Here is a 26,213-nt window from a genome sequence, read left to right as displayed (position 1 = left end):
CCCATCCACCCCAGGTGCTTTTCTTACGTTTAACTTCAACAATTTCTCTTCCACTTTGCTCTCGGTTATTACAAAATCATTAAGTATCTTGCTACAATTTGATAACCTTCTGCCGTTTTCAAACCTTAATAATTCCTCACGTGTGAATGTAGATGCAAAATACTCATTCAGTTTGTTTGCTATCTGAGCAGGATCATCAACAGTCGAACCACCGATGTCAAGTGGACCGATCAGATTCATCCCCTTCCTTTTAGAGTTTATATAAGTAAAGAAATCCTTGCTGTTTTTCTTAGCATCTTTTGCCAAGGATTTCTCGTAATCTGCCTTCGCCTGCCGAACCTCCTTTGTGACCTGATTACAGATTAACTTATATCTGCCATATGCTTCTGAGTCGCTTGATAATTTATATGCATCCCATGCATTTTTCTTCTCTGTTACGAGTCTCATTAGTTCATTTGACAACCATTTAGGCCTAAACCTTGAACAGTATTTCTTAATAGGTATGAACCTTTTAGTAGCATACACGATTAATTCCTTGAATGCTTCCCACTTAGAATTTACTGTTGGTAACATCATCAGTTGATCCCACTGTACAGAATTTAAAAACTGTCGGAGACTACTGTACTCGCCTTTACGGAAGCAAAAACCCTTTCCTTTACCCCTGATAGTAGTTAAATCTTTAAGTAAATCCCACGTCAGTACACTCTGATCACTTCCACCTAGTGGTTCTTTTATCTGCAAATTCCTAATACATGAATGATCACTGCTGATAACCAGATCAAGAGTATTACTTTCTCTGGTTGCCTCTCGAACATGCTGCTGCAGAAAACAATCATCCAATAAATCCACAAAAGTCTGACTAGTGTGTGAGTGCCCAACCCACAAGTTCCAGTCAATATCTGGGAAGTTAAAATCCCCCATTATAAGACATTCCGATTTACTAGCCCACTCTATTTCTCTGTACAATTGTACATTGTACTCATTCAAGTCATTAGGCCTATAACACACTCCTACTCTTATTTTTGCTTTCGCAGTGCTTATGTCACACCAAACTGACTCAACAGTGCACTGTTCATCTATATCAACTGGATGCACTTCTTTTGATTTTATGTTTTTCTTTATTAACAGCATAACACCTCCTCCCTTCCTCTCCTGTCTATCCTTTCTGTACACATTGTACTCCCCAAATTCCAGTTCTGCATTCCTTATATCTGTGTGACACCACGTTTCTGATATCCCAACAATATCCGCCTTTGATGTTTTGACCAACACTTCAAATTCATCAAATTTATTTACTATACTTCTAGAATTGGTATACATGCAAGTATACATGCACCTATTCTTATTCTTAATTACTCTAACACATCCCATATACCCACCTGTTTCACAATGACTGCCATCCGTCCCTGAAACCCCCAACACCCCTCGCTCCAGGTCACTACTTATTCTAATAGAAGTTGTGCAAGAATCACCTTCACCTCTGCCTACGGCTACCGTTAAACTATTAGTCCTTGTATCCCCCCAAGCTATCAGTTTTCCGACCCACCTAACACTGCCTCGATAGCATCAGCAAATATTCTTGCACCCTTTCTATTTAAGTGTATCCCATCCCTGTAGAAGCAGTCTCTCCTGTTAACAAGTACAGTCCAGGCTGAAAAAAATTCTATCCCTTGAGCCTTGCACAATCTTTCCAGGGCCGAATTGATCAACAAGGCTCTCATCATATACTCCCTCCTATCGTGTCTGGGCAGAATTGCAGACACTTTCAAATTCAACCCTATTTCACGGCTTTTTTTGAACAGTGACCTGTACTTGTTAAGTAATTCTGCTGGTCTCCTACTCTTAATATCATTAGTGCCAACGTGTACAACTATATCACCTTTTGTGCCCCTAAAAGATGATATCTGCTCTACAACGTCATCAACCTTTGCCCCTGGCAGACATACCCTGGTCCTGTTCCACCTATCCTTTCTACAAATGATGTTCCCCGTTTCCCTGACAATAGAGTCGCCAACAACTACTAGTTCCTTTGGGACCAGCGCAATCTGCCTTGGGGGTTGCCGCTGTGTTGCGTGATGACCAAGTGCAAGCTCTGGCGTTGATGTGGGCAGCTGAGAGCCTGATGGGCCCCTCAATTTAGATCTTTTGAGGGCATCCACCCTGTCCTTCAAACTCTCATATAGGCCCATAACAACGCTGAGTTGTCGCCTGATTTCCTTACATCGCGCACAAACAAAGACATCCCCCATGGCAATATCATGTTCCGTTCCATATAGTTCCGCAAACATTTCACAAGTTGCACATTTTTTTAGGCCTGTTATTCGTTGGAGAATTGCCCCCCTCAGTTCTCCCACGAGTCACAGCACTCCTGCCACTTTGTGCCCGTTGCTTTGCTGCTCTAGTTTGGGGCATGATATTTTAAATTAATAAGATCAATAAATTAAATTAAATTAAATGTCAATACTACGCTATCTAATAGAAACAGTGAAGCGTATTACTGTTTCTATAATTATACGTTAGAGCTACCTAGCTACCTCAATTAAAAATTTGAATTCCCTATCACTATAAACAAAAAACAATGCCTGCAAGATTCGAACGGACTAACGGTTTTATAAAGTATTATGTATATCTACAAAAACTGTTTATATAAATTAAAATAAAAATAACCAGCATAATTAGAACTATAAGACTACGTATTAAGTACAATATAAAATAACAATTATGTAAATAAAAAGCAAACACTTATCGTTTTTTTCAGAGCCTGTAACTCGCAGCTGTATTTTCTAAAGAGAGTCCCACGTCCAAGTGGTATATTATTCTGGCCTACTACCCAAATGCAGTGCCTTGCATTTATCACTGTTAAACCTCAATTGCCCATTTCACATTCCAGCTCACGTGCTTAGTTTATCTAGCTCTTCTTGATGTAGCATACCCTGATTAATGTAATTAACCACTGTGCTTATCTTTGTATTATCAGCAAACTTAGACATCATATTTGAATTAACTACATCAAAAGTTAGGGCCCAACACTGACCCCTGTGGAACTCCATTCATCACATTAGTCCTTGAAGAGTGGTGGCCATTTATAACCAATATATGTCTTCTGCCAATTAATTGTCCCTTCATTCATAGTAGTGCTGCTAATCCATGCTGCTTTGATTTGTACAACATTTGTACATGTGCTACAGTATCAAAGGCACTGAAAAACCTCCATAGTAGCAAATCAGGTTGGTAAGGGATGAACTCCCTTTGACAAGCCCATGCTGCAATTGCTTAATGTCTCCACTCTTCATTACTTCTTTAACTGTTTTTTTTTCTTCTCCACTCTTTCAATACTTCTTTAACTGTTGATTCCATTATTTTCCCTGGAACAGAGGTTAAATTTACAGGGTTGTAGTTATATACTCTGGAAGCCTTGTTTTAGGAAGGATATGGATTTCTTGGAATGGGTATAGAGAACAACAAGATTAGCGAGGAGAACAAAAGAGTACTCTTACCAGGAAAGATTTCAGTTCTGAAAACTGCAACCTGGATGCTGGGCACCTGCGAGGAAATCTAATTGAGGTGTTTAAGTGCTTAAATGGATTGAGTAAGCTCAATGGCGATGGAATCCTTCGTCTTGCTTACACATATGAGGAGGTGTATTCAAATTGAGGAAGGATGGTTGCAGGATAGAAGTGCAGAAATTTGCCTTCAGCCAGCAGTTAGTTGATTGTTGGAATGAACTTCCATGTGGTGTTTTAAAAGTGGGTAGTTTGAATAAATTCAAGGAAGAACTAGACAAACTATCAGAGGGCTAGGTATAAGTTTGCTTTCTTGCATGCAGAATTAGGCAGTTGCCACTACTAATTTACTTGAGTAAATACTTACCCTTTGTACTCTTGTGAATAGAAATACATAAATACATTTGCACAATCTATAGGTTACTTCTGAATTTAAGGTACTCTCATTATTATAGCTAAAACTGCCTTATTTTATGCACCTATTTTTAATATAATTGGATAGATTCTGTCAGCTCGATTTGTGTTATTCACTAACTGCAGCGGTTTCCCTTCCACTTAGTTCTGTTATTATAAAATCATTTAACTCCCAATCAGTGTTAGATAGGATTAGCAGAAGTCTACCTCTAAAAAACTTTGTCATGTATCAATGTATGTTCAAATATTTATTCAATTTATCAGTAATCACTAGAGGAACATCATCAGTTATACAGTTCATATCCAGTGGACCAATTGATTCATTCCTGTTGATGATCCTGCTCAGGTAGCTAACAAACTAAATGAATATTTTGCATCGACATTCACACATGAGGAGTTATTCAGTGAGGGCAATGCCAGAGGAGTATTCAACTCTGGCAGTAAGCTAGAGAATCTTGTAATAACTGAGAGTAAAGTGGAGGAGAAATTGTTGAAGATAAACACAAGAAAGGCACCTGGGGTGGATGGGATCTATCCAGTTATATTAAAGGAGGCAGCAAAGGAAGCAAGCAAACCCTTAGCATAATTATGAGACTCAGAGGAGGTACCCACAGACTGGAGATGTTCAAACTGGAGCTGACACAAGTAATTATAGACCTGTGAGTTTAACTTCTGTTCCAGGAAAATTAATGGAGGCACTGGTTAAAGAAGCATGCAGGATCATCTAGACAAGACTTCAGTTATAGCTTGGACACAGCATGGTTTTGTTAAGGGAAAGTCGTGCCTGACCAATTTGATTGGATACTATGATGCAGTCACAAAAGAACTGGATGCAGGGAATAACTTTGATATTATATACTTGGATCTTAGAAAGGCTTTTGATACTGTTGCACATGGAAGACTGCTGCACAGATTGGGCCAGTGTGGCATTGGAGGCAAATTGCTGCCATACCATTGAATTCTATAAAGTTAAAATCTCTGATAGATATTCTAATTTTTTGGTGCACTCTATCTGTCTTTATAGTTGATTATTATACTCATCACAGTCATTTGACCTATAATAGACTGCAACTCTCATTTTTGTTTTTCTATTTTTGTTACACCAGATGATTCATTATTACACTGGCAACATGGTTACTGGTTGTACTGTTTTAGAGTCCTGTGTGCTTCTTAAGTAAAAGATGGGCTGAGAAATGGCAATTAACATTGACAAATGCGAAGAACTGCATATGGGTAGCGGTAACCCAGAGTAATGTACCAACTGTGTGGTATTACACTCACGATAGTGGGAAATGAAAAAGACTTGGGGATAATTGTGCAGTCAGATACGAAGTTCTCTGAGTAGTGCAACGAGCTGCCATAACAGCTCGTGGGGGGTTTTTTCAATGATATACAGGAATTTTGCTAGCAGGGATAAGGATATAATTATCCCATTGTATAAGGCAATGGTTAGGCCACATCTTAAGTACAGGCAGCTCCGGGGTTTTTGAGTTTTTTTTTTTTTTTTTTTTTCCCCTCCAAGTATCAATAAAATCGAAAATATGAACATTAATTGCAAAAAATGAATACAGTGTACCCCCGCTTTACGATATTAATCCGTTCCAGAGACACCATCGTAATGTGAACCCAATAATACATTGTTTTTTGGCAATTTGTTTCACGACCTTGGAAGTTCAAATTTTTGCTATATAACTTTCTGAAAAGTCTTTTTTATAGTGTAAATTGTATTAGTTACCAATTCAAATCATTAAAATGCACTACACTTTCATTGTTATCATATGTTCTGTTATAAGAATCAATTTTGTGATGCCTTTGTGATATTTTTCTAAAGCACATTTCTGGAGGTCACGATCATAAAACAATAAAAACAAGTTGCACTTTCTGGTTTATTGATCTTTTCTGTTAGTGCAAGCAATTATAAATGGGAAGTAAACTGGATCTTATTGCATTTGCAAAAATACCGATAGCTGGAATTGTGTGGTTTTTTACATTATGTTGAAATGAGTTCCCCTTCACTGAAATATTCAATCGTAAAAAAAAAAAAAAAAAAAAAATTAATTTTCTGAATCTTCTCTTCATTCCTTATTTTTTTTTTTAACCTGCGTAAACTTGTTACTCCATGCAAATCTTGTTAGTTGCATGTGCGTTTCATTAAAAAATGCTTATGCATGCTATTTGAAATTTATAAAGAAAAGAGAAGATTACCTTGGAAACAAATGCCTCTTGAAGCAGTTCTGAAGATGACTCTTTGTGCAACAAACCGAGTGCCGAGCCAAAAATGAGTGATCAACGAGTGTGCATTTAGCCAATGATGATGATGAAGAACAAACATTCTTTAACATTTGTAAGTCATAAATAATTTCTTTATTATTATAATTTGCTTGATTTTACAGGCTACGTTTTAATTTCTTTGGGTAAATCAATCATTGTTTAAACAAACTAATTAGCTAACTAATTTCAATGTTGAGATCATAATCCCTATTTTTAACATTATGTATATGGGAAATAAATTCCTGCTTTATGAGTGCGCGCTAGGAACGAATCAACTCATAAAGTCGTGCACTCCTGTACTGTATGTTGGTCTGGAGGCCTCATTTTAGCAAGTATGTAGAGCTCCTAGAATGAGTATAGAGAAGGGGGGTGACATTGGTAAGGTGAACAAAGGGGTATTCTTACCAAGAAAGGTTTCAGTTATGAAACTGCTGGGTCTGGAAACTAGGCATGTGTTAGGTGACTGATTGAGGTGTCTAAGGCTTTGCATGGTTTGAGCAAGCTCAATGTTGTGGAATTATTATTATTATTATTATTATTAGTTAGATGGTGCAAGGAAGCCTTGGACCTTGATGTTCTCTCAGATATGCCAGACAAGCTGTACTTGCTACCTGGGAGTCTAAAACGCTAATGGAACTGATATTCGGGGGTGACACTCAATTCAAGTGGACCCAATTTTGGCGAAGTCCGGACGGTCTGTGACAGCCAAATCCTCTGCTTGCACCTTCACCAATGGTGGGACTTTTAGTAATCCTGGGTATAACCTCCATGCACAAGCACACTGTGGGTGACCACTCAAGTATGAACCAACGTAAGCAGGAGTCGAGGTGTGGCACCCATACCACATGGAGGAATGCTGCCCCTCTGTGTTACCAGGCAATACTAGGTGGTAGATGACTCTCATCAACCGCTGCAATACCACCACTTTGCTTATTGGAGGCTTACTGAAGTGGTGGAACCCATGTTTAACCTCCAGAGCTAAGTTCCGGTCAACCCTTCCCCATCTCTTCCATCATGCAGTATGACAAATGACTTTTGAGGTTATGATGAACATCATGGCAAGATCCAACCTTCCGTACATTTTGAGGGTACAGCTCTAAAATGGTGTTCACAGGCTGGTCACTAGTTAGAACACCAGACCAAACCTATTGGTAACTCTTTAGGAGGATTCTGGATCATCTACTGTATAATCTTGCTACCTCTACTCTGCCAGATAGTGGCTGGAGGGAGTCCGAGTAGTGTGTATGCAGGGGGCATTGTCGAGGCCACGTTATGTCAAGGCTCTGGGTATATTCTTACCATGTGTATACCATATCTAAAAATTTCATTACTTCATACAGAATGTCCCCCCCCTCACTTTTTCTTGCCATTGAATACACCACGAATTGTCAAACTAATGGAGTAAGCTTATCTGCAAATAGATCTAAATCTCTCAAACACTTCCTAGTTCATTTCACAAATATACGTGGTCTCAGTTCTAATCTCAGCGATATCCATTTCCACTTGCAGTCTGCCAAACCCCATGTACTTTTTCTGACAGAATCTCTATTAGTTGATTCAACTACTGCTCATCTCAGTTGTCCAAATTATACGCTGTATGATTCCTTTCGCCTCAAAGGTGGTACTTGTACATATGTCCGTTCTGATATTCCCTGTCAGAGACTTGGTAATTTGGAATCTCCTCTTTTTGATCTCTGGCTTAAAATCTCTCTTCCTCATTGTGTCAAATTTATTTGTTGTCTCTACTGTTCTCCCAACTCCACTAATCACTTGGAGCTCTTTGACTTCCTTTCTTTGCAACTTGACTTTCTCCAGTCCAATTTTCCTAACAGTGAGGTGATTTTACTCCAGCTGGCTTCCGTTTTCTAGTCACACCGACCCAGCTGGTCGAGATGCTGAGGCTTTTGCAATTACTAATGACCTTGCACCGATTTTTCATTTACCTACCAAAATCCCGGACAATCCTAACTATACAGCCAACATGCTTGATCTTTTTCTCACAAACAGCCCTAAGTACACGGTCCTCTAGGCACCTCAGATCATAACTTCGTGATTGTCTCTTCTCCAATGGAGCCTTTATCTCTGGCTATTCCCAACCTCGTATTGTTTGGCATTACAAGAATGCAAAATGGGATGACCTACCAGATTTCTTTTCCTTGGTCGGATTACTGTTTCAAAACTTCTGATGTCAACGTTTGCTTAGATCGTGTCAGTGAAATTATTCTTGGAATGGAATCCTTTATTCCACACTCCACTTTAAAATCTCTTCCTTTATCTAAACCTTGATTTTCCAATAAATGTGCTAAGGCTGTTCAAGAGAAGAACGTTGCATATGACGATTGGCTTGTTTCCAATTCTTCCATTTCATTTTCTGCCTACACGAAAGCTCGCAACAATTGTAAGGCTATTAAAAGCTATTAAAATAAAAAGTTATTAATCAGTCCAAACTAGATTTTGAACAGGCTAAGAGTAGAAAACTTGCTTCTTGCTCTAATGGTAGCCGAGCACTCTGGTCTCTTGCCAAAGCTATTGGCCGCAACATTTGCCCATCTCTTCTCCCATCTCCGTCAAAACCAGATGGTTCTGTTGTCACTTCAGCCAAGGATAAAGCTGACCTGCTAGCATCCCATTTTCTTCCAATTCATGTATTAATGATCTTGGTAAAACACCTCCCACCATTCCCAACACGCTCCATTCAATGCCCAATGCCTCCTGTGGTCTTCCGTCAAAAGGATGTCAGAAGGATTTTGATGAATCTTGATGCTAAGAAAGCTCCAAGTCCCAATGGTATTTCTCCACTTGTTCTCAAAACCTGTGCTCCTGAACTTACTCCTGTTCTTTGCCGCCTTTTTTCACTTTCTTATTCCAAAGGTGTTTTTCCTTCTGATTGGAAATTTGCTCATATCGAGGCAGTTCCAAAAAAGGGTGATAAATCCCTCCCATCCAATTATTGTCCCATTGCAATTACTTCTACCTTTTCTAAAGTAATGGAGAAATTAATTAACCGCCAACTCTTAAACTACCTAGAAACCTTCCCTCTGCTCAATGATTGCCGGTATGGATTCCGTCAGTGTTGATTCACTGGTGATATTCTGGCTTATGTTATCCATTTATGGACAAATTCGATGGAAGAGTTTGGTGAAACACAAGCAGTTTCTCTTGACATCTCAAAGGCTTTCGATCGTGTTTAGCATAAAGGTCTTCTAAACAAGCTTCCATCCTTTGGTTTGCCAACTGTTTTTTTGTAATTGGTTATCCAGTTTTCTCTCTGATTGCTCACTGAGGGTAATGGTAGATGGCTCTCTGTCTTCTAACTTCTCCACTAATGCCTTGCCTTTCTCAATCAGCTTCAACTTCTCGAATATCCGCAACTAATTCCTTAAATGCCAGTCTCCAGATAATCCTCCAATGGGGCAAACACAACTTAGTTGATTTCAATCCTTCTAAAACTCAGTCTTGTCTTATATCTCGCTAAAAGGATTCTTCTGCTCCTATGCTTATCTTTAGTGACACTCCGATTTCTAGGCAAAATGATATCTCTTTTGGGGATTACCCTGACTTCTAATCTCTCTTGGCACAAGCACATTACAAATATTGCTTCCTCTGCATTTAAAAAACTTGATTTTCTCTTTCGCTCTCAGCGTTACTTTTCTTCCAAACAGCTGTTCACTCTGTACAAATCGCAAATTCGCCCTGCCGTGGAATATTGTTACCACATCTGGGGCAGTGCCCCCAAAACCTCTCTCAGGCTTCTAGATTCCATTCAGAAGAGGGCAGTTAGATTATAATTAATGACTCCTCTCTAACATAGTCTCTCTACTCGCTGTCTCATAGGTGTACTGTTTCTGCTGCATGCCTTTTCTACAGATACTTCCATGGGCACTGTTCTTCTGAATTGGTTCTATAATTCCCGCTCTCTCTTTCAAAACAGTCCGAACACGTGCTGCCACCAGCCAACATCCATTTCCTGTCCAACTTCAAACTTACAGAACCATCTTTTCATCTCCCTTGTTTATTCATTCAACTGCCATTTTCTGGAACAGCCTTCTTTCATGCGTATTTCCTGAAAATTACAGTCTACAGAAGTTCAAGTCTAATATCAACAAATATCAAATATCTTCTTTCATCTTCTGAACCTCCAACCCAAGTCATGGTACTGTACTAAGTGCTATAGGGTCTAATACCTCTCGTGTTTGGGGTTTTCATAAAAAAAAAAAAAAAAAAAGCCTGAGGCTTATGCTGCACCAGCCAAAAAAAAAAAAAAATTCCTGAGTTACCCTAAGAGAGAGATAGCCAAAAGTCGAAGGGAGTCACCAAGAAAGAGAAGAATGATGAGATGATATGCAACTCAGGACCCTGGGTGTGCCAAGCCCATACTCAACAGATGTGAGCCCCTGGGGGTTAGACAAGACTTCCCCTTAACAAACTCATGATGTGTCTGAACTAGTACTGCAGTCTTGCCTAGGTGATTTTGCATCACTTCTTTAACCAGTGACACCATTATTTTCCACGGGACAGAAGTTAAACTTACAGGTCTATAATTATTTGAGTTACCCTTTGTGAATTGGGGATATATTTGCACATCTTCAGTAAACTGAAGATGTGCAAATGTATCCCCAATACAGAGCGATACCATGTTTTTGCTATACCTTGATTATCTCTAAGCCATCAAATGTTAGCATTTGATAGCTTAGCCAATATTTAAAACTCATCAAATTTATTTACTACTCCTAGTGTTAGTGTATAAGCAAGTAAATGTGTTCCTGTGTGTTTTCACTAACTCTTACCTACCCCTTGTAATGCTCTCCTCCTGCTTTTCATGCTACTGCATGTTAAAATGGAAGTAGTGCGAGAATAAAACCACCTTTGTTTATGGCTGCCATTAAATTATTTGTCTGTGTATCCCCATACCCAGATTAACAGTTTTCTGAACCACCTAACCTGCCTCAATAGGATCAGCAAATATTCTTGTACCCCTTGTTACATGTATCCCATTTCTTCTGATAAATACGGTACCATCTGTTAACGAGCACTGGCCATATTGAGAAAAATTCTACCCTGTGAATCTGGCTCATTATATCCAAGGTCAAATTGATGCATAGAGCTCATCATAAAGTCTCCTGTTGTGTGATGCCAAAATTCGAAAACTTTTAAATTCAGGCCTAACTTCTTGGTATTGTTTTATATGTTAGTACCAATTGAAGATTCCATCTATCCCAACTGCATAAAATATTCCTTGCTTCCTACTGACAATAGTTGCCGAGAATAATTACTTCCTTTGGGACTAGTACATCTTGTTTACAATGAGCAAGATGCACTAGTCCTAAAGCAGCTAAATTCATGATATGTATTTGAGTGCTTGATGAAGCCTCTGATTTAATTTATTTGAGGGCAGTGACCTTTTTCTTTAAGCATTGAAATTCATCCAACAAAATGCGAACATCTGCTCAATTTCCTCACACTCTCTACACTTAATACACAGACATATTCCTTCCTTTGGCATTATGTCTAGCTACATTCATTTTAAAAGGACATATAAAAGTGCTGTCTGGCTCATTAGCCTATGTGCACTTAATTAATAATGACATATGCTGCAAGAAAGCAAGCTTATAGAGCATCAACCAAAAAATTATTCCCATTTCACCCATCTTCTCCAAGAATTTGTCCAGTTCTTCCTTGAATTTATTCAGACTACCCACTTCTGCAACAACAGGCAGAAGTTTATTCCAAAAATCCACCACTATCTGGCTGAAATCAAACTTCTGCTTGTTTATACTGCAACCATCCTTTCTCAATTTGACTTTATGCCCCATCATGCGTGTAATCTCAGCAAAAGGAAGGATTCCATCAGCATTGAACTTACTCAATCCATTCAAGGCCTTAAACACCTCAGTCAGTTGTTCTTGCAGGTGCCTAGTCTCCAGATGCTGCAATTTGCAGAACTGAAGCTTCTTCTGGTAAGAGCATGCTTTTGTTCCCTTCGGCTATCTCATTGCCCTTCTCTGCATCTGTTCCAGCAGATCTACATCCTTCCTAAAATAAGAACTGCAAACCTGTATACAGTACTCAAGATGCGGCCTAACCATGGCCTTTTACAAAGGGATAATTACCTCCTTATCCCAGCAGCCAAATTTCCTGTATATGATTGACAAAACCCTGTGAACTGTCTTGGCAGCTTGTCTACACTGCCCAGAGAATTTAATATTTTCCTTTAGCAACTGCAACCTCTTTCTTCATCCTCCAACTTTTAGAGCTGCACAATCACTCCTTTCTAATGGTTCTAGTACTGTCAGCAGTATGTCTTCTGGTTTGTGGGTGATGGTCAGGTCTAGAATATTCTTACCCCTAATATTTTATTTAATGTGCTGATACAAATAACACCAACTAGTTTATTTAAAACTTGTCTCCCATGGTGAGTTTCCACTGGCTTCAACCAATAAAGGGTTAAAATACCAGTAATAGGAAAGCACTTGCTTTCCTATTCCTTCTACATGTAATGGTTCTTGTCATACTCTTCACAATCTTCTGATTTGTAGCATGCCCCCACTCCTGTTTTACCATTGCTTCCAACTGTATCACACCACACAGATTCTAGCTGGCATGTGCAAGTTCTGAATCTGTCTGGAAAAGCCTTTGTCGTGTTTAGGCTATTTTTGATAATCGTGATGCTTCCACCCCTTCTATTTTTTGCCTATCCTTCTTAAATACATTACACATAGTGAGCTCCCCGTGCCCTATTATGTCACTGTTAGTTGGCCTAAACTGGGAGTTCACATTCACTCATTTTATTGACAATATTCCTGACATTACTGTAGACATGGTTAAGAATAAATGTTCTTGCAGTTTTCCTAGCATTAGCTTCCTATTTAAAAATATTTCTTGGCTAAAGGCCTAAGAGTATGAAGAAGTTTGTTAATGCATAGGTACTACACATACGTCATTTGTAATACCAACGTAGTTTGAATGCATTGTTTAATTATATCTCATATTGTGAATACTTTCATAATGAGTTGCCATTTGTTAGCATTGCTTTGAATAAGTAACGCTTCACCGGTGGAGAAGACTAATGTTACTTATTCTCAGCAGATACCACCACCCAGACAGCACCATTTTGAAGCTTGTTGGCGTCTCATCTGTGTGTGGGCAGGTACCTGTTTTTGCAATAGTAACAACCCAGTTCTGAAGTATAACTCCACAATATGAGAGATGCTTGGTGGTGTGCGTAGTTTAATCTCTGCCAAGAATAAGTGACTCATGTCCAGCAAAGCCTCTCATCAACAGTTGATGTGAAACAATCTCAGCCCTTCATCATCAGCCATTTTCAATCCACTGCAGGATGAAGGCCTCTCCAGCAACTTTCCAGTTCCTTCTGTTTTGAGCACTGGCCATCCATTTACTACTCAAAAACTCATGAATTTCATCTATCCATCTCCGCCTTTGTCTTCCAGGTTTTCTTCTAGCTCCTCTTGGGTACCATTCTGTTATTTTCTTAGTCCATCTGTCATCATGTCTTCGAGCTATGTGTCCTGCCCAAGACCATTTTAGTTCTTTAGTTTTGATAAGAATGTCCTTTACTTGAGTTTGCTGCCTAATCCATGTGTTTCTCTTCTTATCTAACATTCTAATTCCCAATATAATTCGTTCCATTCTTCGCTGTGTAGTTCTTAGCTTCTCTTCCATTCTTTTGGTGAGTGCCCAATTTTCACTTCCATAAGTCATGGTGGGGAGTATACATTGATTCATTATTTTACGTTTCAGACAAACTGGGATATTGCTCTTCAGTAGGTGACTATATTTCCTGAATGCTATCCATCCAAAATTTATTCTTCTCTTGACTTCCAGCCATTTATCATTATTACAGCTAATAACTTGTCCCAGATAAGTATATGACTCCACCTTTTCAATTACTGCTCCTTCAATCATTATTTCCCTTTCCGTGGCATACTTGTTCATCATTACTTTTGTTTTAGCCATATTCATCTTTAGTCCAAAATCCTTACTAACTGTGCATAACTGATTAAGATTTTCCTCTAATTCTTTGGGATCGTGGCTTATGACCACAATGTCATCTGCAAATCGTAAATGGTTTAGGTACTCTCCGTTCACATTGACTCCTTTCTGCGACCAGTCTAATCTTCTGAAAGCTTCCTCAAGGGCAGCAGTAAACAGCTTCGGAGATATTGTGTCTCCTTGTCGAACTCCTTTCTCGATTTTAAATTTGCTACTGTCTTTGTCTAGTCTAATAAAGGATGTAGCACTCTCATATATTTTCTTCAAAATCATAATATATGGAGTATCTTTGCCTTGTCTTTCCAGTGCCCGAAACATTGCCTTATGCTGTATGGAGTCAAATGCCTTTTCATAATCCACAAATGCCAGGCATAATGGTGTTTTATATTCATTTGCTTTCTCCATTAGCTGTGATATTACGTGAAGGTGATCCATAGTTGAGAATCCTGTCCTAAAGCCAGCTTGCTCTTTCGGTTGATTCTCATCAAGTATTCTTTCTAATCTGTTAGTAATGACCCTTGTGAACAACTTGTAGATATGGGATAACAAGCTAATTGGTCTATAATTTCCAATTTCTGATTTATCTCCTTTCTTATGCAGCAAAACTATGATTGCATTATTCCACTGCTTAGGCATCACACCTTTTCTAATGCACTTTTTGAAGAGCCTTGCCAGTTTTTGTGTTATGTCTCTTCCTCCCAATTTTAACAACTCTACAGTAACTTCATCTTCCCCGCGGGGCTTTCCGATTCTTCATTTTCTTCAATGCATGTTCTACCTCATCAGGAAGAATATCGGGTATGTCATATGTGTTGCTACTTTGCAATCCATCTTCCCCACTGCTGGTATCATTCCCTCGCTCCTTGTATAATTCTCTATAGTAGTCTTCTGCTATTTGAATTATGCCTTCTCTGCTGTTTATAAGTACACCATCCCTATTCTTCAGTTTCAGTATCATTTGTCTTTCTGTATTACTGCTCATGGCTGCTGATTTAAATCCTTTGTTTTCCCTTAATGCTTGTTCTACTTTTCTTGTGTTAAATCTTCTTATGTCCTCTCTGAGTCTCTTTCTAATGGCTTCGCATAACTCAGTATAATCAATTTTCTCCATGTCAGTGTTTTTCTTGCTCTTCATTTGTCGTCTTTGGTTCATCATGACAAGTGTTTCATGACTAATTTTTTCTTCTTTGGATTTCTGTTTCCCTATAGGTTTCTTGGGCTTTATCAATTTCAGAAAGTTGTAATATTCCTCCTCGATATCTTTGTCCTGAGCAGTCTGCAGAAGCTCAAACTTGTTCTTAAGTTCCAGTACATACTGCTTTTTCTCCTCCTCTGTTATTTCAAAGACCTTTGTATTATTTACTCGAGTCAGTTTTTTCCTTTCCTTTCCTACATCTATATCAAGTATACATCTTACCATTCTGTGATCGCTTCCAACATTTACCTTATTCAGGACGGTAACATCATTCACAATATATCTTCTGTTAGTGAGGATGAAGTCGATTTCATTAGTTGTTAATCCATTTGGACTCTTCCATGTCCACTTTCTGTTCACCCTTTTCTTGAAAAAAGTGTTCATTACTGACATTCCTTGAGATTCTGCAAATTCCACAAGTCTTTCACCTCTTTTATTTCTTTCACCAATTCCAAAATTTCCTATTGTTCCTCTTTCTGCGCTGTTTTGCCTTTTTCCAACCTTAGCATTGAAGTCCCCCATAATAATAGTGTAGTGGGTTTTCTGCTCATCTAGAAGACTCTCAATTTCAGTGTACATTTCTTCAACGTCTTCATCATCGTGGCTCGATGTTGGCGCATAAATCATTACAATCTTTAGCTTGTACCTCTTAGAAATATTGAGTATTAGTCTTGACACCCTTGGTGATGTACTTTTGAATTCCAAAATGTTGTTTTTAAAATCTTTATGGACCAGAAACCCAACTCCACCTTCACTCCTTTCACTGTTTCCATTGGTGTACAGCAGATTTCCACTTGATAAACTTATAAGTGATTCATTTCTTCTTCTTGTTTCAGCCAAACCGATAATATTCCAATTCACATTTTCTAATTCCTTTTCCAGCTCTAATATCCTGTCTTCACCGATGAGTGATTGTACGTTATAACAGGCCAAGTTCAATTTCCGTGCATGGCAGCCTGGTCGTACCCAGAGATTCTTAGCACCCTCTGCTTCCACTCTGATCCTCTCACTGCCGTAAGAGGGAGAGTGAAAGCTGCTGGGGACTGAGGGCCATTTGTATTGTTGTGCTCTCATTGCTGGAGGGTTTGGTCTTTTCCTCTTCACGCTGACCAGGCGTCGTGAAGAGAACCACTCTACACGTTTGTTGCCACCTAAGTGACGTAACAGGGCTTACCATCGAGGTGTGCATGAGTGGATTTTAGGGAGGCAGGCCAACCGGACTTCTAAATCTTCTGTAATAGAGAGATATTGGATCCATCAGTGTTTTAGGCTGAGTGTCTGATAACACACAGGATACCTGTTCCCCTCTAAGCCCCCCAAATGTTACAGTTAAGGAGATTATTTCTTTTTCAGTCAACTTGACCAACACCTTAAAAAAAAAATTACAAAATACTACTTGCAATATGTATGTATAACAACAATTTATGTAACTTCCCCTCAGCCCTTACCCTCTCCAAATACTTCTCTGTTGTTGCCAAGACAGGTCACCCTGTCTTGGCAACAACACTCTGCATGTGGTTCACCTTCAGTGGCTTTACACCCTTCCAAAAAAGCCTTGTGCCATTGGAAAACTTGGGCTCAGGATGAAACTTGATCTCCATGAGCTCTTTATACCTTTTTGTGCGTTTCCATTGTACTTTTCTCAAGTTTGACACAAAATTTTATGGTGTAACATTACTTGATATCCCTCCATTCCATTTGTTGTGATGCAGTTGACAAACATGGTTGCTTCGCAATGACTCAATACAGACTGACTACAACATGACATGACTACTCGTATGGTGGGGCAGGTTCAATCCACACATTGACCTATGTGCACAGTGTTGCCATGTCACATTTTATAAAATCTGTCGTTAATTTTGTGACATACAGTACCTCATATCAGTTTATTTGTCAGAGGAATACAATGATATATACATTCACTTCTTACATGGCCTGAATGGCATTCAGAAATTTATATTATTAGCGTCTTTAATGTATGCTTCTCTGTCCTCTGCATGCCATCGGGCCATATAATATGTTAAATATCTGTTTTGTTGTGGCAGCTGAAAATGGAAATTTCTTGAACACAGATTTCCCAAGGCTTTCCCTCCCAGCTACCAGATATCATGATCAATGCATGACCTCAGTATTGTTCAGCTTTTTTGTGGTGTGGATATGAGTTTTCTCTTGGCTCTTTACTGTTATCCATATCGCTAGGATTTTCTGATTTCTGCCTAGCATTTAATTGAGATCCACTGAGTTTTTGATTGATTTTTACTATAGAGCAAGTGTACTGATCCTGTGGATGAGTACACTTTCTACTAATAATAATTCCACTATATTAACCCTTTGGATTTAAATGCCTTAAATCTCCAATTAAAGTGTTTTGCAATAAATATAAATGAACTGCAGGAATCTTAAAATGTGACTGATATAGATTTGAGATACAACTGTATGTTTTTTTTTTTTTTTTTTAACTCGCATGGCATGTTCCCAAGGCAGCGGTTAATGTTTTCATTTTATGCACCAGACAAGAAAACAGTTTTGTTTATAAGGCAGTCTTATGAAAGACATGTACAGAGTGGATTTTTTTTTTTTTCCAATGTATGCTTCGATAAATGGATTTTGGTAGCCAGTCCAGTTCATTCCATAATTAAAAGAACAAAAAATGTTGAACATCTATATTGAAAAGCAACAAGAATTTACTTTTGTTTCTAAATATAAAGCCTAAAATTATTTGCATACATCCACAAATATAGTAATATCTGAGTAGTTTTCTTAAGTTCAGTTATTGGCTCTGAAAGTTCTGTTTCCTAACTTGTCACTAGCAGTATTTTTGGGATCCAAAGTTTTAACTCAAAGGGTATTTTATTTAGCATTAGCATTAGTGCATATGATGCAAGAAAGCAAGCTTATACAGCATCAGCCAAAAAAAAATAAAACCCCTTCCCATCCATTCGCTCCAAACGTTTGTCTAGTTATGCCTTGAATTTATTTAGGCTGTCAACTTCTACAACAACAGATGGGTGTTTGTTCCAGCAATTAGCAACACGCTGGCTAAAGGCAAACTTCCGCACATCTATTCTACAACTGTCTTTCCTCAATTTGAATTTGTCTCCTCAGGCGATTAATCTGGGCAAGAGGCAGAAGCCCATCAGCATTGAGCTTGCTCAACCCATTCAAGGCCTTATACACCTCATTCAGATCACCTGTCAGGTGCCTAGTCACCAGACACTGTAATTTGCAAATCTTAAGCCTTTCTTTGTAAGAGTAACCCTTTGTTCCATTCACTAGTCTTGTTACCCCTCTCTGTATTCGTTCCAGCAGCTCTACATCCTTCCTAAAATGAGACCTCCAGATCTGTATACAATACTCAAGGTGTGGCCTGACCATTGCTTTATACAAGGGAATAATCACCTCCTTAACCCTGCTAGAAAAATTTCTGTATATCATTGACAAAACACCATGAGCTAATCTTGCAGATTGTGTGCACTGCTCAAAAAAACTTCATATCTGAAGCTGCACAATTGCCCTCAGGTCCTTTTCATTGACACACTTTGACAAGAAAGCTAGGTTATTGTGCATCAGCATTTTAAAAATTGTAACCCTAGTTTTCAACCAGATATCTATCTAATTCTCCTTTGTCCTATAGTGGATATATTGTATTCTAGCAACCAAAAATTAAAATATCTATTAAAATTACAAGAGTTTTATTTTAATATTCTTCTGGTATGATCTTTGGTATCCATATGCATCATTGGTTAACAATTGTTTTTAAGTAAGGTATCTTATTCCATTTTCCCAACAAAGATGAAACAGAATGCAAAATACACTTAGTTGTTTTTTGCAAGAGTTCCATTTAATATAGAAGTTACATAAATTGTTGTTATACATACATATTGCAAGTAGTATTTTGTAATTTTTTTTTTAAGGTGTTGGTCAAGTTGACTGAAAAAGAAATAATCTCCTTAACTGTAACATTTGGTTTTATAAGTAAGAATATGGATAATTTTTGATTAAATGTGTTTAAAAAATGATCATAATAAATTTAATTATGAGTGTTCTTTGCCTTGAAGTATCCCTATTTATAACTATCTTGAGCATGATCTAATCAGATTTGGCAGGTACCTTCAGAGGATGTGCAACAGAATTATACAAAAAATTGTAGGTTCCAAAATCACTGCTGCCAGGGAAATTTTGTGCTGCAAATTATTAGCATGCCCCACTCCACACATTCATATGAGATGGGTATCAAAAATTTGTGTTTTAAATTGTTTGGAACTGGTGTTTGGGAAATTAGGTAAGATCACACTGAATCTAACAATTCTAGAAGCATCCATACACCCTTGATTTGTCATCAGTATAGATGAAAGACGCAAAGTGTAGGTCGGCAGCATGTTGACAAAGATTCTGATATGGAAGAATTGCTGCCCTTTATGATCATCAGTGAGGATGCAAGGCACAAACTTGGCTGAAATGCACTGCATTCCCAAATCTTGTGTTAAAATTGATTGGCATGTCCCATAAGAAATATCATTCCTGATCAGATGACAAACATCTGCTTGGAGAAACAACAGCTTTTATGCAAAATAGAACACCACCATATATTGGGAAATCTGTGCAAGAACTGCCATGACAGCATTTTACCACTGAAAATGTAAGCAGCCCTTCATTCCTACAGCATGTCCTCCCTCGATTGCCAGGCTTCATTCCTTTCAACTTAACGTTCCGTGGCTACCTGAAAGACAGTGTATACCTTGTCTGTTAACATCTTGCATGTATTGCAAATGAACAATTAACCTGTTACAGAATATGTAACAGTTCACAGCAAAACACTTCTTTGTGGTGGTGATTTTTAAAACTTGTGTTTGAAGTAATTCTCTTCCAAATCTACCAAAGAATATACATGCCAATCTTGGTTGCAATACCTCCATTACATCATGTTCCAATTATTATTTAATTGTGGCCACTTGGTAATCATAATTATAAATCCTTAGTTGTGAATAAAATTAGACAACTGGTATTATCTCCATGAGTACATACTGTCCAATTGGTTTTAAAGTTAAAAGTTGGGCATGCTGTGTGTATTAACTGGGGCCACAGAATACAAGGATTATTCTGAAACTAATGCCTCCAATTTTTTTTTTTTTTTTTCTATGATACCACTGCAGGTATGCAATTTAAACTGTGTTATGTGCTTTCAATTATTTTTAATAGTTACATTTAATTTTTCTACTCCTTCATTACCATTTTATATACACTTTCATCTTTGCTAAACTTAGTCTATGTCATCATCTTCCTTTCATAGGGCCAAACAGGTGTGGAACAGAAGAGTCCATGCAAATTCCATAGCGTTCACCCTTTTTTGAGACGCTGGTAGGGTTTGGCATTATTATGTGAAGGAGAAATTTTCCTTTCTTCTCTGGCCTAATGCTTGTAGTTTGTCTTCAGCTTCTTTCGCATCCCACATAGCAAGCAGAATTGATTGTCTCCCTGTTTCAGGAAATCCAAAAGTATAACCTGTCTCTTTTCCCAGCAGGTGCTGATCCTTGAATTTCTTCCCTTATTAGTGAATCCTTGTTTTGCTACTTCTTACATTGATTATGGTTTGTACCCAAGTCTCATATTTTGTGACAGTGCTGTCAAAAAAATTGTCACATGTGGTCTCACGCTGCTTCAGAAGATCAGCCTAAGCTGGCATTCTTTGTGATATGATGGGGGTATGTGTGGGACCCAGCAGTCACACAATTTCCTGTATCTGAAATTGTTTTGAATGTATTAAGGCCTGTTCACACAGTTCCCAGTTCGTAATGCATTGGTCTTTGAAAATCGGTTTATTCTCTCTCTCTCTCTCTCTCTCTCTCCATTTTCTATTGCCATTGCAGTGATGGAATGACCTTACCTTTGTATGTCCTTCAAATCACTAATTTGAAAAGATAAATGACAGAGACAAAAAAATGTTTGTTCTGAATTTCAGGTTAACTTTGAATGAACGTTGACTAGTTGCAGTGGTTGGGAAGGAATAAGTGGAATCAATTGCTGATGCAGAAGAACAGTGTCTGTGGAAATAGATGCTGAAGAGACAAGAAAAATTGGACACCTATTTGATAAGCCCTCTTTTGGATAGAGGACAGACATTGTCAAACTGCATACTGCTCTTTGATGTGTGAACTATAGCTACCAGAGAAATATGGACTGGCAATTTCATGCATAAAACTATACTTTAACAGGAAATGGAAAAACAATAATAATAAAATTTAATCGACATTTGAATAGCATACTTGATGGCCAGTATTTAAGAATGAAGTCAATTTACTCTATCATGCAAAAGAATATATGGAAAACTATTTTAGGATAGTGAGAAATTTCCAGTATATTGATGTAATTTCTCGGACAGTTACATGGCATTCCTCACAAACAACAATATATTATGTTTGTTTCCTCGGAGCAGTTGTTAATGTGCCACGACGTTCAGATTTTTTCCATGTTGGAGAGCAAGTAGGTATGAGTAGACCACATTCTCAGTAAGTTTCTAGCTTATAGTGAAAATGAATAATGTACTTTCCTCACTGTCCATCAGGAAAGCATTAGTATTAGCCATATAGTGCAAGGAAGCCAGACTTTTGCTGCACCAGCCCTGAAAAGTAAATAAGACAATACAAATTGCGTGCTTTCCTCCTCAGTTCCCAGTTGACCTTTGAATTTCTTCAAATTGTCAGCTTTAACTACCTGTGGAAGTAATTTGTTCCTGTAATTCACAACTCTCTAGCTAAAAGAACTTCCTACAACCTAGTCTAAACCTCTTTCCCTGTAATTTTAATTTATGGCCCCTGGTTCTGGAATTCTTTATAACAGAAATTCTTAATTTATTTTACTTATCCCTCTCAGAGCATTATAAACCTCATGTCCCCTCTAAGGTGTCTGGTTGCCAAGCTCTGTAGCCCACATAATCAATTTTGTTCCTTGTACAGTTGCACTTTTGCCAATCTCACCATGTGAATTGCTCATCTTTCAACCCTTTCAAGAAGTATAATGTCTGTTTGCAGATGAGGTTTCCATACTTGGAGACAAATGCAGTCTTACAGTTGCCTTATACAGTGGGATTATGGCTCTGTCTTTGCAGGGTATTGTTCAAGAAATCATCAATAGGGCATCGTGGCCACCTGTTTACACTGCTTAGAAAATTTCATAACTGCCTGTATCATAATTCCCAGAGATTTCTTTTTTTTTCTCTACTGTTTTTAATTCACCCCCTCCAAGTGTATACATTATTTTGGGGTTCCTATTCCCAAAGTACCCTTGCATTTTACTACCTTCTTATGCATGTCATGTTTTTCTTTATTGATTGCTTATCTTTTTTTTACTGTTAAATTTCACAAAAAAAAAAAAGTCAGTGAACAGAAATATCAATTAGTTAACATGTACATATTACAATAGTAATTAAGCTGTAAGCACAAACTTATTTTTATTTTGCTAACCCATGGAAAATATTCTTCCGATTTTCACACATCATTTAATTTTTTTAATTGCCAAGGTAATAAAGCATAAATTTATGCTTTATATCTTTACTTTTATAGCCTGCGGATAATATTCCTCCTATTTTCATTTATCAGAATCACAATTTAGCACTTCTAGGAAATTTCTGGCCCTTGAAGTGCTAGTATAGGTATATGATGCAAGAAATCAAGCTTTACAGCATCAGCCAAAAAAAAAAATAAAAACCATTTCACCCATCCATTCACTGCAAACATTTGTCTAGTTCTGCCTTGAATTTGTTTAAGCTGTTCAACTTTTATAACGACAGATGGAAATTAACCACCCATTGGTTAAAGGTAAATTTCCCCACATATCTTCTACAAAAGTCTCTCCTCAATTTGAATGTATGTATCCTCAGGCAATTAATCTGGGCAAAAGGGAGAACCCTATCAGCGTTGAGCATGCTCAAACTATTCAAGACCTTATAAACCATTATCAAATCACTTCGTAGGTGCCTAGTCTCCAGACAGACTATAAGGGAATGCCAGATAAAACTACAACCAGTAATAATTACTTAATCCAAGCCATAAAAAGCAATCAATTGTAAGTAATCAGTTGTAAGCAAAAAATTAACCTGTTCACAATGATATATGTCATTTGATTTCTTTTAAGTTATTTTCTATGCTAAACCACTTTTCATCCAGTTGTAACTCATTGGTCAAGACAAGTTTTTGATTTCTCTAGAAAATTTGAAATAAAAAATCCATTGAATAGGTTAAAAATTAACTTTCATGTCTGTGAATTGTATGAATGTCGATAGGCCAATTTTGAAGAATAGTATTCTATACTGTGTATGATGACTTGGAACACTGTTAATATAAACACTAGCTCATCTGGCATAACATTAAACTCTGGTAAGAGGTGAATCAATTGCTACATCTCTTCATCCAGAATAAACGTTCAGTATGGATTCTGTCAGTGTTGATCCACTTGTGATATACTGGCTTACATTCCCCATCTGTGGACAAATTCAGTGGAAAAGTTGGGAGAAACTCGAGCAGTTGTTCTTGAAAATCTTTTGATTGTGCTTGGCATAAAGGCCTTTTGATTTCTCTAGAAAATTTGAGATAAAGAAATCCATTGAATAAGTTAAAAATTAAACTAAACTTCATTTTATGGTTTTACAAAAAACAATGAATGCATATGGAATGGAGTTTTCTCTTCCCCTTAGAAATCTGTTAATTCATGTATGGGCTTAAAGAAAGAGATATGAGAAGTGACTTTTGTAATGCTGCTTCCATTCCAAACATTTTGTTAGTTGCAGCACAATCAGTGCTCATTTATAAACTTTTTTTTTTTTTTTTTTTCCCAACATTGTTCCAGACATTCAAAATAGCATGTTTGGTGCTGTCTGATCATAGCTGCCTGATCAATAAAAAAAAAAAAAAAAAAAATAATTAAAAAACACTAATCAGCTATTTCTTTTTATTTAAAGAAATTGGTTTTTATTATTATAAACCGGTTTGTCCCCTCCCCTGCTATGGAAAATATTTATGTGAATAACTTCCCATGAAAGGTGGTCTAAGCGGCAGTGGCCATTTGGAATATTTGGGCAATGTACGTTTCGAAATGGAACACTACAATTGTTTAAAAAACATCACTTTATTTTCATTTATTATTATTATTTTTTTTTTTAGTGAAAGGTAACAAGCAGTCCGGACATCACTAAATCTATTCCTGGGAGTTATGCACCATTAACTTTAGTGCTGAGATCCTTTGCATTTTTGACACATCAATAAAACAGTTTAAAAAACCACAAACTAATCTGTACATATATTTACAGCCAATTTAAACATTAAGTTAAAACAGTGATAAGCAATTAACACTATTTTATAAGCACTGATAAAATTATCCTTGCCAACTAATTATAACACTACATTAGTTATGCTTACACTTGAGATTTTTTTTTATTATTAAATATACTAAACATTTTCTAAGGTACAATCCATGCATATCATAACATTCTATGCATGTGAGACGTTTAGTTAACAAGGTTAAACTATACAGGCATAAATAGGAAATACTCACTTTATCACACTTCAACATAGTTGCTCCAGTCCTGGAAAATTAGGTTGATACTGATAAGAATAGCAACGGGGCATTTAAAATGCAAATGTAAAATAACTTCATGTTAACATAATTGTTTTTTCCCCCTATCCCCTAGGAATTCAATAATAAATGGTTGTTTTTTATTATCACATGGTATTATATATCACTTGTAAAGGAAGATTGTTAATGATTGCATATATGTATATATAAAATCTAACAATCTAACTTGGGCACTAATGGCCAGCAACATCACTATTAACATGCCCTTCCCTCAATGCATGACGGCACTGGGGACAATTCATGCAACAACTATATTAACATTAGTCACCTGAGTGAATGACAGTTAGCAATTAGTCTAACAGCTCAAAACAAAGCTCTCATTTCTGGATGAGATTACAGCCTGTTTTCTCTACGAGAGGTAACTTTGTAAACCCAGGTACACTTTAAAAATTTAAAACCTAATATTATAGTTCATATACATATTATATACAGCCTTATATCTACACATTCAATCTCCTTTAAAAGTCCTTCAAAAGTTAGTTACACTGTTGCTACGATTTATTTTGCCTCCAATCATCCTGGTTAATTTCGGTTCACTAGTATACTGTTTTGTGGGAAGCCCTTGTAAGCACATAGCTGCTTCTTGAAGTTGTCTAGTAAGAAAAGAAATGAAATAAGTTTAGAAATCACTAATCATAATATGTACTTCTGATTGTTATTTTTAGAGACAAATAGATCATTCTTATTTAGCTTTCCTCAAAATCCCTGTTTTTCTTTTAATGTGGTTATGAATACAAAGTAATTAAAATTACAAGGTCTTTAATTTATATTTCACAAATTATTAATTTTTGTGATTTTGTAATTTTTGAATGACAGCACTATAAGTTATTGGTAGTGCTCCAAGTGTGAGGATGTGTGCACAATGGTGAAAGTGATTCCATCAGGTTTTTGTATCTGAGCGGAGAAAGGCTTCAAAGTGCCACTTCCCACTAATTCACTGCCACCAAAGGGAAAAAACCTGATATGCTAGTTCTGTAAGGAAAGAAGTTATTTTCACTATGAGAGGCACTTCAAACAGTCCTGAAATATACAAATCAGGATACCATAACTTGAATCCACCTTGTATTATTTATTGCATACAGTTTTTATTTTTTTACATCTTTCAACAGTACTTAGAATAGATTAAAGTCAAGCAACATACATCAAATGCTAACAGCTTTATCTTTTTGCATAATTTTACCAATTTTTAGGTC

The 26,213-nt window shown here is 37.3% G+C and overlaps 1 protein-coding gene and 1 long non-coding RNA gene across 3 annotated transcripts in view; one reads left to right on the top strand and one right to left on the bottom strand.

The window, feature by feature from the left end:
• LOC150082170 (uncharacterized) overlaps positions 1–26,213 on the top strand; it is a 162,874-nt gene that overhangs the window by 41,800 nt on the left and 94,861 nt on the right. The gene's annotated exons all lie outside the window — the stretch shown is intronic.
• Wee1 (Wee1 kinase) overlaps positions 25,460–26,213 on the bottom strand; it is a 101,210-nt gene continuing 100,456 nt past the window's right edge. The window contains exon 10 of the mRNA XM_090380023.1: positions 25,460–25,613. Coding sequence (XP_090236149.1) covers positions 25,490–25,613 — 124 coding nt within the window. The 3' untranslated portion in view covers positions 25,460–25,489. The remainder of the gene's footprint in view (positions 25,614–26,213) is intronic.

The sequence above is a fragment of the Mastigoproctus giganteus genome, chromosome 8 (assembly GCF_048544385.1).
Source record: "Mastigoproctus giganteus isolate SK-2022 chromosome 8, ASM4854438v1, whole genome shotgun sequence".
Taxonomy (NCBI): domain Eukaryota; kingdom Metazoa; phylum Arthropoda; class Arachnida; order Uropygi; family Thelyphonidae; genus Mastigoproctus; species Mastigoproctus giganteus.
Note: the sequence above shows the minus strand (reverse complement) of the source record. Positions and strands in the feature narration are given on the sequence as shown.